At 40.3% G+C, this 12,527-nt stretch overlaps 2 protein-coding genes across 2 annotated transcripts; one reads left to right on the plus strand and one right to left on the minus strand.

The window, feature by feature from the left end:
- The first annotated feature begins 212 nt into the window (after nucleotides 1–212).
- Nucleotides 213–2,521, plus strand: LOC130722607 (protein GRAVITROPIC IN THE LIGHT 1). The gene is made up of 2 exons (XM_057573386.1): nucleotides 213–1,119; nucleotides 1,578–2,521. Exons 1-2 carry the CDS (start codon nucleotides 450–452, stop codon nucleotides 2,354–2,356), a joined length of 1,449 nt encoding a protein of 482 aa, XP_057429369.1. The 5' UTR covers nucleotides 213–449; the 3' UTR covers nucleotides 2,357–2,521.
- A 347-nt stretch (nucleotides 2,522–2,868) lies between these two features.
- Nucleotides 2,869–6,692, minus strand: LOC130722608 (mitochondrial uncoupling protein 2-like). The gene is made up of 9 exons (XM_057573387.1): nucleotides 6,465–6,692; nucleotides 6,156–6,392; nucleotides 5,956–6,034; nucleotides 5,263–5,396; nucleotides 5,082–5,180; nucleotides 4,856–4,960; nucleotides 4,343–4,417; nucleotides 3,840–3,926; nucleotides 2,869–3,281 (listed from the first exon to the last, which is right to left on the minus strand). The coding sequence occupies exons 1-9, from the start codon at nucleotides 6,534–6,536 to the stop codon at nucleotides 3,258–3,260; spliced, it is 912 nt and encodes a 303-aa protein (XP_057429370.1). The 5' UTR covers nucleotides 6,537–6,692; the 3' UTR covers nucleotides 2,869–3,257.
- Between the last annotated feature and the right edge of the window lie 5,835 nt (nucleotides 6,693–12,527).

A 12,527-nucleotide genomic window follows, 5' to 3' on the forward strand; every position in this document is an offset into this window, starting at 1 on the left:
TGCGTGTTAAGTTATTGGATATTGGGTGCGTCATGCGAGTGTGACAGGTGTTCAACAACAAGTCTGGAGACGACCCCTTCTTTGATTATGCCTCATTATATCTAGACGCTCCTAGCTAGTTTTTTCTTTAACTATTAATTTTTCTTTTGTAAATAAAAAAAGGAAAAAAATTAGTTTTTATACGTATTTATTATTATACACATTGTGAGCTACGACCTTCTTATCGTACGCACCCTCCTTGTCCTCGTGGTTGCTCTGACACTGGTTCTGAGAATCCAGCGAGTCACACAGCACGTGTTCGGAATATACATCCATGCTTATCAATTGTTAACACTTATCACCACCATTATTGACTCACTGAACGAGTCACACTCACTCACTTGCAATCATTTCTGAGTTATCTGACTCGGTGACTCAGTCAAACCAACCCAACAAACAGCACGAGACCAATGACGAGAAAGGTGTCGAATTTCTCCGATCTGATCCAAAGGGTCACCGCTTCTTGCCTCCTCAACCCACTCGTCCCCGGAGTTAAGGAAGAAGTGTACTCGCCGTACGAATCCGAAGAAGAAGAAGAAAACAGAGTCGAAGAAGTGGAAGAGGAAGATGAAGAAGATGAAGAAGAAGGAGATAAAGGGTATGAGGAAGAGAAAGATGGGTTCGACGAAGAAGGAAAAATGGTGGGGTTCAGGTTTTTGAAGGTGAAGCAGATGGAGGCGCTGATGGAAGATGTGTTCGAAACGGTGTCGTCGGTGAAGAGAGCCTACGTGAGGCTACAGGAAGCGCATTCGCCCTGGGACCCGGAGAAGATGAGAGCTGCTGATGTGGCGGTGGTGGCGGAGCTGAGGAAGCTCGCAGTGCTGAGGGAGCGGTTCCGCCGCAATGGCGGTAGTCGGAGGAGAAATGGTGGTGGTGGTGGTGTGGCGCCGTTGAGGGAGGTGGTGGCGCCGTACGAGGCTGTGGTGGAGGATTTGAAGAAGGAGGTGAAGGCAAAGGATTCGGAGGTTCAGAATCTGAAGGAGAAGCTTGAGAGTGTTGTTGCTCTTTCCAGCAATAATGGTAGTAGTGGTGAAAAGAAAGCTGGGAGATCTCAGTCTAAGAGGAAGCTAGGAATTCAAGGTACATTATGGAACTAGCCCCTAAATTTTTCCTCCATAGAAGTTGATTTTTGTATTTTCATGAAAATATTGTGTTTGGATTGCTAGAAAGTTCAGGAAAAGTGAAGTTTCTTTTTGTTTTATTTTGCTGCTTTTAAGTATGTTTTATTCCTTCTGAGATGTGTAGAAGTGTCTTTTATTCAAAGTGATCCTTGCATGTGCATTTTGATGAAGCTTTTTGGTTAAGTACTAAATGGCATGATTAGGGGTTTCACTTTCAGAAGTCCTTCAATTGAAGTTCTCTATCCAGGTTGAAATTCCTGATCTGCAATTGAAGCCTTATAGCATGTTTGGTTCAGCTTTTCTTTTCTCAGAATCAATTCTAACAATCAGAAGCTACTAAGTTTTTCCTGTAATTGATTTTTGGCTTTAGAATTAATTGTCATGCACTTAGTCTCTTTTGGTGAAATTCCTTTGCAGCAATTGCAGCAGTCCCAACCCCAGAACTCTTTGAAGCAACAATGGTGCAAGTAAGAGAAGCATCAAAGTCCTTCACATCTCTGCTCCTGTCTCTCATGCACAATGCACATTGGGACATCACAGCCGCCGTTCGCTCCATTGAAGCAGCTACTGCCTCCACGGACATATGCCATAACAATTCAACCACGTCCATCGTCTCGGCTCATCATGCCAAGTACGCCCTTGAATCCTACATCTCGAGAAAACTCTTCCAAGGGTTCGACCACGAGACTTTTTACATGGATGGCAGCCTCTCCTCCCTCCTCAACCCCGACCAGTTTCGCCGCGATTGCTTTGCCCAGTACCGGGACATGAAATCCATGGATCCCACTGAGCTTCTTGGAATCCTACCAACATGTCACTTTGGCAAATTCTGTTCCAAGAAGTACCTTGCCATTGTCCATCCCAAGATGGAGGAGTCCTTGTTTGGTAACTTGGAGCAGCACAGTCAAGTCCAAGCAGGAAACCACCCCAGGAGTGAGTTCTACAATGAATTTTTAGGGATAGCCAAGACAGTGTGGCTGCTTCATTTATTGGCATTCTCTTTGAGCCCTGCACCAAGTCAATTTGAGGCAAGTCGTGGAGCTGAGTTCCATCCTCAGTATATGGACAGTGTAGTGAGATTTTCGGGTGGGCGAGTGCCAGCTGGTCACATTGTAGGGTTTCCAGTTAGCCCTGGATTTAAGCTTGGGAATGGGTCGGTTATAAAGGCCAGGGTGTATTTGATAGCCAGAACGTAAGGTTTTTGGGGGTTGTGTTTAAAGAAGTGATGAGAGTAATTCAAATAGTTGTCTAGCAGGATCAATAGGCTATTGTTGTTACCGTGTAAGAAAATTCTGAGGCTAGATTGTTGATTCGCAGGTAAATTCAATTCGAAGATGCATTATCATGACGATTTTGAATGACATTGAAGTGATTGCAATATAGTTATTAAGACTGGTAAGTGGTAATGGGGCAAATGAAAAGTGGCTTTCATTGATTCTGATGCATTGTCATATGCAGGGTTGTTTACAATTTCTGTTATTATAACTACCAGAAACTAACCTTCTAACTATTTCATAATTGACTAACTAATCATTAGTTAATTTAACAAACTATGCAACTAACTAGGGGTAATACAATTTGGATGGAGATAGGATATAGAGAAGATGGAGAGAATCCATATCTGAAGAGAAAAAAGGAGAATTGATATTCCCTGAATCCGAAGTTACTTGGGATCTCATGGGGAACGAATAACATCAATCTCGCAATATAGCCCATAACAAAATCTGAATTGGGAAATAAATTATAAACTTCTAGTATACATGCTCGATTTCATTTGTCTATCTAATGAGCAGGGAAATATATAACTTATTTCCCAGAAAAATGATATCTCATATTGTTACAGTACAAATACAATGTAGGCCTCCTAAATACTTGTAATTGATGGTCTATTCAGTGACTAATGTAATTTAACGTTTTATTCATGACTAAGAATATATGAAGAGGTGAAATCCATCAACATGGCCGAATACTAAACAAATGTAGAAGGCGGCCATTCTTTCTCCTGAAACAAACGAATCTGTTCATGTATTCGGTAGCACTAATCCGAAAAAGAGGACTCTTTCTGCTTGGTGAATCTATTCATGAAGATCAACAACACTATCCTCTAAAAACTCCCTTGGCCTGTCACACGAATCAAATAGTGAGCACTTCCAAGTTCCAATATAGAATAGCAGAATCAATTAGTAAAACACAGTTTCATGTAAAGCCAAGCAGACCCACAAAACAAAGATACCAAAGGGCAAAAGCAAACTTTAGTAATTTAGGAGGCCAAGCATTATGGTTTTATTTATCACAAAAGTAAAATTCACATGTTTTCCCGGTCTGCTGACGGGACCATTCTACTCGCTATGAAAACTTTCAGAACAAAGATCAACTTATTTGGTCGTGATCAGGTAAAAAATAGAAGTGACTAAAAAAGATTTTTTTCTCGAGTAGATGATATTAGAAAAGCAGAAGAAATAAATTTGCAACAATTGAATTGTAGAATTTTCATTTAAAATAGTAACTAGACCAAGACAGATCTTATGTACCCCTTTGTATGCTGTGTAACTGAGCATATAAATACAGCCCAAACCTTTTCCTTTTAATCGACTTCTCTATATATTCAAAGGTAGAATATGATACAAATTACCAAGTAATAATACTAGTGGCATTGCCAAATTAACCTTAATATCTTACTTGTTCAAGTGTAAGAAACATGACTGCATTCCAGACTCCAAGTCGACCAAAATTAGGAAGGAAGCCTTTATAGAAGGCTAGAAATCCCTGCAAGACATGAGTTCAAGTGTTGATGAGAAAAGGATAAACTCTACATAAACCCTCATGCCAACTTTTTTGTCCAACCAACAAGCTAGCAGCAACTGCTAAAAGAATTTTCAGTTCGTTTGAGACCGGAGCAACAAAGGTTACAACAAGCACTAATATTCATTGTCATTATTTTGAGAATTCAGTGATGCCTAAATAATAGCCTCTTAATAAGCATTAGGAAATTTGTGTCATGTCTCACATGTCAACCCATATAATTGAGGTCTTCACCAGGGGCATTCATAAAACAATCAGAACAGAAAACAAAAATCAAAATAAAACTAGTATAAACTGTTGCCATAAACCTTTCAACTTCCATTTGATTCAAGATTTAAGTATAATACGACAATGACAAAATCAAATAAGGAAGCACAAACCTCATTAACCAAAGTCTTGAGAAAGCAGTCTAATGTGCTTTTGTAGGTTGAATCCCCCATCATCCTGGATTTCACCTGGAAAATTTTAAGCATGTATAACAGCATAAGTCACCCGCTTAAAAAATTTGATGGTATTTCTTCATTAAGTTTAAACAAAATTGTTCAACTGAACACTTTCATGTACCATGTGATGAATCTTGCAACAGTTATAAAATTTCAAAATACCAAGTTCCTTATAACTTCACAAGGAAGCTTGTAAGTAAAATTTCCTCATAAATAGTGTTTGGTTTCATCTTTTTTCCGGCAAGACCCACCAATATAGTTAGCTTTAGCTTTGCAAGAGTGTTATAATGTTATCCAAAAATATTAAGCACCATTTGGAATCCCTTTCCTTCTCTTTCCGTCTCATTCCATTGTGAACAGGGCTGTCATTATCAATGGTATGTTCATATAAAATTGCAAGTGCATTGCAAGCAAAGAAAAAGAGGGAGAGGGGGCTCGGGCAACACCTACCACATCAACTGGAGAACCAATAAAGACAGCAAAAAGACCCGCACCTAAGCCAGCTAGGAGGTGAGTAAAGACATTGTCCATGAATCCTGGAATTTTCAAAATTGTCTGCATAAGTATAAAGGATCAGAGCAGCAATGCAATTAATTTTTTTGCAAAGCAAAGCAACCAGTCAACCAAATTGAATAATAGCCAGAGTCTAATTTAGAATACCCTATAATGTGATTACCTGCTTCACTTGATCATAACTAGCTAGCTCAGCCGCATTTATAATTGCATTCCGAGCAACATTGGGGCCAAGCCCAGTCCAAAAGGCCCCTAACCCTTCCTAGTTTAATAAATATATAGAGTTAGGCTCAATTTATGCAGAAAGGAGCAAAGCAAAAAAACTCATCAGAAGAAAGACTTACTTGTCTCAATATAGTTGAATACGCATCCATAGCACCAGAGTAACGCTTAGGTACCCCATATGGTAATTGGCCTTCAGATTGAAGCCTAATTTTGACTAGGTCAGTTGGATTAGCAATCGTGATTGCCAACGCACCTATCACAAGCTCATAAAAATCAGTTTGTGTCCATATCATAAATAGAAAACACTCATAGTCATAGATATACACGGGGAATGCACCTCCACACCTATGTTCAGATGTAGAATTCTCCACACTTTGAATTGTACAAGGAACCATTCTCTTTTTTAAGAAGGAAAATGTAACTTGCAAGCAGTTAAGTCTCTTAATTTACAACTTTTTCAAATCTAACTAACTTCTTTTAAGGAAATGTAACTTAAAAAGGAAAATCTAACTAATTCTCTCTCCTCATCAATTCACATTTCCCTTCTCTCAATTTACAACATCTTATTCAACTATCTATATTACCTGAATTTAAACTCAATAATTCAAATCTACATTATACAATTACTACTTCACATTTATGATAATGTCTTGTGCCACAGTATCAAGGTGAATAAGTTGCTTGATAACTAAAATAAAAAATCTAAAACACAACAACAAGCCTAATGACAGTAAAACACACAGCTAAAATCCTAATTTTTCATCAAATTGGGTAAAAATGAAGCAACATATAATCTAATCAAAAGCACTAACCAGTAATCAAAGCAGCAAGAATCATGTGATACAAAGGAGTCTCTCCAGCAAATGCAGACCCAACAAGAAAAGTTTTGACCTGTCGACGACGACGGCGCAGTTCATATGTACAACAACAACAACAACAACTACCCATGTTCCTCCAAGGACACACACTCAACATTTCAACATAAACAAAACATGTTTTTGATTATACTCACAGGATCATATAGTCCAATCCTCAAGCCCCCATACAAACACTGTCGATGCAGACCAGGAACAATGCCTTTCCACAAAGCTGAAACCCCTTCTTCTCGAGCAATGGTCTTAATCGTTCCTAGCAAGCCTCTGTATTTGGGTGAACCCACTCCATCATCATCATCATCAACTGCACCTGATGATGTCTTCTTCTGGAGCTGAAGCCTCACCTTGGCTGTGTCCAGAGGAATGGTGCAAAACTGCATCAACAAAGAGAATGAATGAGCGATTGATTGAGAGTGGGTGGAGTGAATGGAAGCTGGTGGTGGTACCTCGGCGAAGCAAGCGGCGAAGGCGCTGCAGAAGAAGGATTGAGCGAAGGAGATGCGGTTGGGATCTGACATTGATGGTGGTAGATTTGGGGATTGTGGAAGTTGAGTTGAGTTGAGTGATTATGAAGCAGAGACACCTCTTTCTATTTATATAAATCTTGCTGTGAATCAGTTCAGAACCTGCTCACACTTCACATGTCCTAGTTTGGTGTGCATTTCTCAAATTTGCTTGGAGAGAGATTGATTTTATAAAATTAGTTTTGATTCAATATGGGTTAAGATGTTTAAATAAATTTAAAGGAAAATGATTTTTGTAGAACAATAGTAATTTAAATTTCATTCTACATTTCATTATACTCAGATTTGCTCATATCTGAGGTTGGGTGTGGGCCTGGTTGGTGAGTTTGGATCTTTCGAAGAGGATGCGTTGTTGAGGGGTTTGACTATTGTGGTTCGAGGCTGATGTTCTGTAGTGTGGGTTTCGTCCTTGTTGTCGTTTCTAGATGTCTCTCTGTGAAAGGTGTTAAGGCTACAGTTCCCTTCCAACCTTAACGTTTCTCTCCTTGATGGTTGTTGTTGCTACAGGCTTGGAGGTGGTCAAGTGTCTGTTGGCACTGTTGGTTGCTCTCTCTTCTGGTTTTTGTCTTTTTGTCTTTTCCATTTTCCCCCTTTTTGCTGTTGTTTTCTATATGGCAGCTCTACGGCTATTTGTGGGTTTTTTACGGTGGGTCTTTTGATTTGCTCTGCTAGGTTGAGTCTCTATTTGCAAGTATCGGGTGGCTTGAGGTGATCTCGTATTGGTTGATCCTATCGTTGTTTTTTCGATTTTAATGGCGGCCCTTCATGGGGGTGTAAACGTTAGGGATTGTTTGCTTGTGGGGGTTTTGGAGGTTTTTGTTGTAGTTGTTGAGTTTTTTCAGTTTTATGTTAGCATAGTTTATTACTATACCCTTGTTGAGAGGGGTTGTTTCTCAACGTTATATATATATATATATATATATATATATATATATATATATATTGCTTAAAAAAGTGTTTTAATATCCATGTTGAACAATGATACTTCATCATTTAAGTAAGTAGTTGATAAGTTCAGGTCCGTCTCTATTTTTTCGACTTTAAAATGGGGTCTTTAACGGTTGTGCAGTTATAGGGGTTTTGGTTCGGCGTTAAATCACTTGGGAGGGTTTTTAGAGGTCGTTGGGAGGGTTTTGCTGAAGTGGCTGGGCTTTTACCGGCTTTTTGTTGGCTAGGTTACTTTACCTAGTTGAGAGGGGTTGTTTCTCAACTTTATTATTTATATATATATCTTTCATTTTCGAAAAAAAAAGAGTAAGTAGTTGGGACTTGAGAGTTTAATTCTCAATTTTCAAACGAAAATAGTTAAAAATTCATTAGTCAGTCCTCTCACACCTATCGGCCGTGGTGTTGCCGGTTAAGAAAAACAAAATCCTTGTAAAACTTAAAATGGCACTTCAACCTAGAACAAGTGATGCTACGTACAAAAAAAAAAAGAACAAGTGATGCTTACAACTTGGTAGTTAGGCAAAAACAAAACGGTTCGGTTCAGGTTGGCCCGTGTAATAAACGACCTAGAAAATGAGGTGCTAGTGTGGTACAATAAGTGTGCATACCAATGAGTAAAATGCTACATAAAATAAATAAATCAGGAAGCGTACTGTTTGTCGCAACAAAGAGACAATGCGGCCTATATGCATATAGTTTATGGAGGTGATTGACGTTGAATGATGAACGTTGAAGTTACTTCCCAATTTTATGATTCTATTTTTTTTTGGATTAAAAGCTTGTGTGAAAGTGTACGAAGCTTTCAGAAATATAAAAACGTACATGAGAATGTTGACTTAAAGTCTCTTATATATATGTATATATACGGTTTGCCTAAGATCTGGTTTTAATGATCGTGCCTTAAGTGCTTCTCTTTTCCACGCACTTTATTTATTATGCCTCACTAAGTCTTTGTGACTTACCCCATTATTATTTCCATTTTTTTAGATTCACAAGCAGCTGTGTAGCAGATTTCTGGGATTGCTGAGTTACCCAGGAGTCGTCACTTGTGTTGGTATGCCTCCATTGTGCGGTGGCTAGTATGTTCCTTTTGGTCGACTCCAGTATGATGCAACCATAGGGATAGAGAGTCGTTTCTTGTTTTGAGTTTTAATTATTAATCTCACTATGTTAGCGCTTGAATGGTTGTACCCTTGAGACCCTTTGATGGGTGTTAGTTTTGTTATGATGTAATACTTGGTTGCTGAATTTCTAGATATATGCTATGACATGTACTTATTATTTTGATGATGTTGATGTTGGAAATACAAAGAAAACTCTGTCAAAATTTTAGTAAAACTTGACACTTTGATTTTAAGTGTCCATAGTGTGGGTTTATCTTTAGGCTTGCCAAGCTAGTTGAGAGTATGATTGTTGCTAGTCTGTGCGCCTGTCACGCACCTAGAGTGGGTAGTGACAAAGTTGGTATTAGAGCTTTGGTCAATAGGTCTTATGGTTGCATTATTTGAGTAGTTATAGAATTATGTTTGTAACTTGTGTACCCAGGCACAAATTACCCACAAGGTACTATAATTGTTCATGTTTACATTGGAGTCTTTTGCTCAAGTCTTTGTTGTCTATTCTAGGCTCGTCTTTAGGCTTTCCCTCTCCATGATTGTTTTATTTATGTCTAACTTTCATTCTTATCATAGATCAAGATGCCTACTAAGAAGAAACCTGTTAGACAACCAATCCCAAATGTAGATGTTGAACCCCAGGGCCAGACCTCAATGGGTGGTGGTCGTGGTCCTAAACGTAGAGGTGGAGGAGCTGGTCGGATGCCTGAAGCTCAGATTCCTCAAGCTAGGCGTGGTGACCGAACCTTAGCCTAATTAGCGGCTAACATGCAAAATTTCTAACAATAACTTCAACGCTTAGCCAATGTGGTTGAGGAGCAGCGTCAACCGCAAGGGGAACAAGGTGAAGTAGGATCTGAAGCTAGTCAGGAAGTGGCTCAACATGGGCAGCCACCTGTGTAGCCTAGAGTGGTGAAGGTTTCACTAACATCTTTCACTAAACTGAATCCTCCAACATTTAGTGGCTCAGATGTACAGGAGGATCCTCAAGGCTTCTTGGATGAGGTGTCTTGGATTTGCCGAGGTTTGGGGTGTTCTCCCACTCGGATGGTAGAGTTAGCTGCTTTTCGTCTACGCAATGTAGCAAGGGGTGGTATGAGACTATGCTTTATGCGAGGCTAGTTGGGTCTCCTCCTTTAGTATGGGATGAATTTTCCCGTTTGTTCTTGGCTCATTTCTTACCACAAAGCGTTCGGGATAGTAGAGCACGCGAGTTTGAGGTGCTTGTGCAGACAGATCAGATGTCGGTGATGGAGTATAACATTCATTTCATGAGGTTGTCCAGATATGCGCCACATTTGGTAGCCACCGAGCAGCTACGAGTTCAAAGGTTTGTTGATGGTTTGAAGGGTTACTTGTTCAGGGCGATTGCAGGGCATGGAGACATGACATATGCCTAAGCTTTAGATAGGGCATTGACTATTGAGCGAGGGAACATAGATAGGGGCGGGACTTCTCGTGACTCACAAAAGAGGTCTCGATCAGATGCGTCTTGTGGTGGTCACCATCAGGGCTACAGTGGTAGAGGTACCAGAAGTGAGATTGATCAGGGCCGTCAAGCCCAGCTAGGAAGCAGGCAGACACAGAGCACACAGGCTTGCCAGGCCGCTAGTGCACCTCATGGTCGAGTTACTCCACATTATCATACGTCTTCTAGTTGGGTTTCCAACACCTGTGTCACTTGTGGGAAGGCACATACTGCGAGAAATTTCCCTATGTCATCTTCTCAACCTTCTTCTAGTGGAGCTACCACGCCGGCGGTTCCCGGGCGGCAGTTTTCCACTTCAGGGTCACGAGGGGCACATAGCTCTCATCGAGGTGGCAGAGGATCAGGAGGTAGAGGTCAGGGACAGGAAAGTGGAGGCCAAGCTCGTGTTTTTGCTTTGGCTCGTCAAGATGCTCAGGCATCCAATGCAGTTGTGACAGGTATAGTTCAAATTTACTCTCGTGATGCACATGTTTTATTTGACCCTGGAGCTACACACTCTTTTGTGTCTCTTTCCTTTTCCTCATGTTTGGGTAGAGGTCCATCGCCTTTAGGTGAGCCTTTAATAGTGGCTATGCCTGTGGGTGATTCCTTGTTAGCTAATTCAGTGTATAAGTCATGTGAGGTCCTGGTGGAAGGAAGATCGTTGATGGCAGATTTAATAGAGCTTAACATGTCATATTTTGATGTGATATTAGGCATGGATTGGTTGGCTTCTTGTCATGCTACCGTAGATTTCCGTAATAAGGCAGTGAGATTTGATATGCCAGGAGAGCCGACCTTCATGTTTCAAGGTGATCAAAATTGGTCATCAAGGAACTTGATATCAGAAACGATAGCTCATAAATTTTTAAGGAAGGGTTGTCATGGCTACATTGCTATGGTGAAAGATGTTAGTACACCAATGGTGGAGTTGAAGCAGGTTCCAGTAGCATGTCAAAACCTTGATGTCTTTCCTGAAGAGCTACCTGGTTTACCCCCTAGAAGGGAGATAGAATTCTGTATTGATTTATTGTCGGGTACTCAACCAATATCCATATCTCCATACCGTATGGCTCCGGCCAAGCTTAAGGAGTTGAAAGAGCGGTTGAAGAACCTCCTTGATAAAGGTTTCACTCGACCTAGTTGTTCTTCTTGGGGCGCACCGATGTTATTTGTTAAGAAGAAAGACGGTTCATTTCGGTTATGCATTGATTATCGACAGTTGAACAAAGTAACGATAAAGAACAAATATCCTCTTCCTCGTATTGATGATTTATTTGACCAGCTTCAAGGATCTCAATGTTTTTCAAAGATTGATTTGCGATCTGGATATCACCAATTGAAGGTAAAGAGGGAAGACATTCCTAAAACAACTTTTCGCACTCGCTATGGGCATTATGAGTTCTTAGTTATGTCTTTTGGACTCACTAACGCCCTTGCAGCTTTCATGGACATGATGAATCGAGTCTTCAAGCCATTCTTGGATCAATTCGCGATAGTCTTTATTGACGACATCTTAGTCTATTCTAAGAATAAGGAGGAGCATGAGCAACACTTGAGGGCAACCTTACAAACATTGTGAGAACACAAGTTGTATGCAAAGTTTTCTAAATGTGAGTTCTGGATGGATAGTGTGCCTTTCTTAGGCCACGTGGTGTCTAAGGAGGGAATAAGTGTGGATCCAAAGAAGGTGGAAGCAGTTCAGAATTGGCCAAGGCCTACCTCAGTGACAGAGATTCGTAGTTTCCTTGGACTCGCCGGGTATTACCGTCGATTCATTAAGGATTTTTCTAAACTTGCAGCTCCTTTGACTCAGTTGACGCAGAAGAAGGTTTTATTTCAATGGACAGATACAAGTGAGCAAAGTTTTCAAGAGCTAAAAGATCGTTTGACGTCCGCTCCAGTCTTATCCTTACCATCAGGTGGTGGTGATTATGTAGTCTATTGCGATGCTTCCAGGGTTGGTCTTGGTTGTGTGTTGATGCAGCATGGGAAGGTGATTGCTTATGCCTCTAGGCAAATTAAGAAACATGAGCAGAACTACCCTACACATGATTTGGAGATGGCAACAGTGATATTTGCTCTTAAGATTTGGAGGCACTACTTGTACCGCGAGACTTGTGAAATATACACTGATCATAAAAGCCTTAAGTATATTTTTCAGCAAAGAGATTTGAACTTGAGACAAAGAAGGTGGATGGAGCTTTTGAAAGACTATGATTGCGCGATATTGCATCATCCTGGAAAGGCGAATGTGGTTGCTGATGCTTTGAGTAGAAAGTCCATGGGAAGTCTTGCGCACATAGTTGAAGTTAGGAAACCAATAGTGAAGGAGTTTCAGGATCTTGTGTCAGGTGGTGTAAGATTTGAAATTACGGGCGCAAAATCACTTTTAGCCCACATACAAGCTCGTTCTTCTCTGGTAAACAATATTAAAAAATCTCAAGGAGAAGA

This window comes from Lotus japonicus, chromosome 6 (genome assembly GCF_012489685.1).
Source record: "Lotus japonicus ecotype B-129 chromosome 6, LjGifu_v1.2".
NCBI lineage: Eukaryota > Viridiplantae > Streptophyta > Magnoliopsida > Fabales > Fabaceae > Lotus > Lotus japonicus.

What these genes read in the sequence shown, in the direction of transcription:
- LOC130722607 (XM_057573386.1), top strand. Translation starts at nt 450, where the DNA reads ATGACGAGAAAGGTGTCGAATTTCTCCGATCTGATCCAAAGGGTCACC. An exon ending in GAGGAAGCTAGGAATTCAAG is followed by an intron (nt 1,120 to 1,577) that starts GTACATTATGGA and finishes ATTCCTTTGCAG; the next exon opens with CAATTGCAGCAGTCCCAACC.
- LOC130722608 (XM_057573387.1), bottom strand. Translation starts at nt 6,536, where the DNA reads ATGTCAGATCCCAACCGCATCTCCTTCGCTCAATCCTTCTTCTGCAGC. An exon ending in TCTTGCTGCTTTGATTACTG is followed by an intron (nt 5,397 to 5,955) that starts GTTAGTGCTTTT and finishes AGCTTGTGATAG; the next exon opens with GTGCGTTGGCAATCACGATT. An exon ending in GTTATGATCAAGTGAAGCAG is followed by an intron (nt 4,961 to 5,081) that starts GTAATCACATTA and finishes ATACTTATGCAG; the next exon opens with ACAATTTTGAAAATTCCAGG.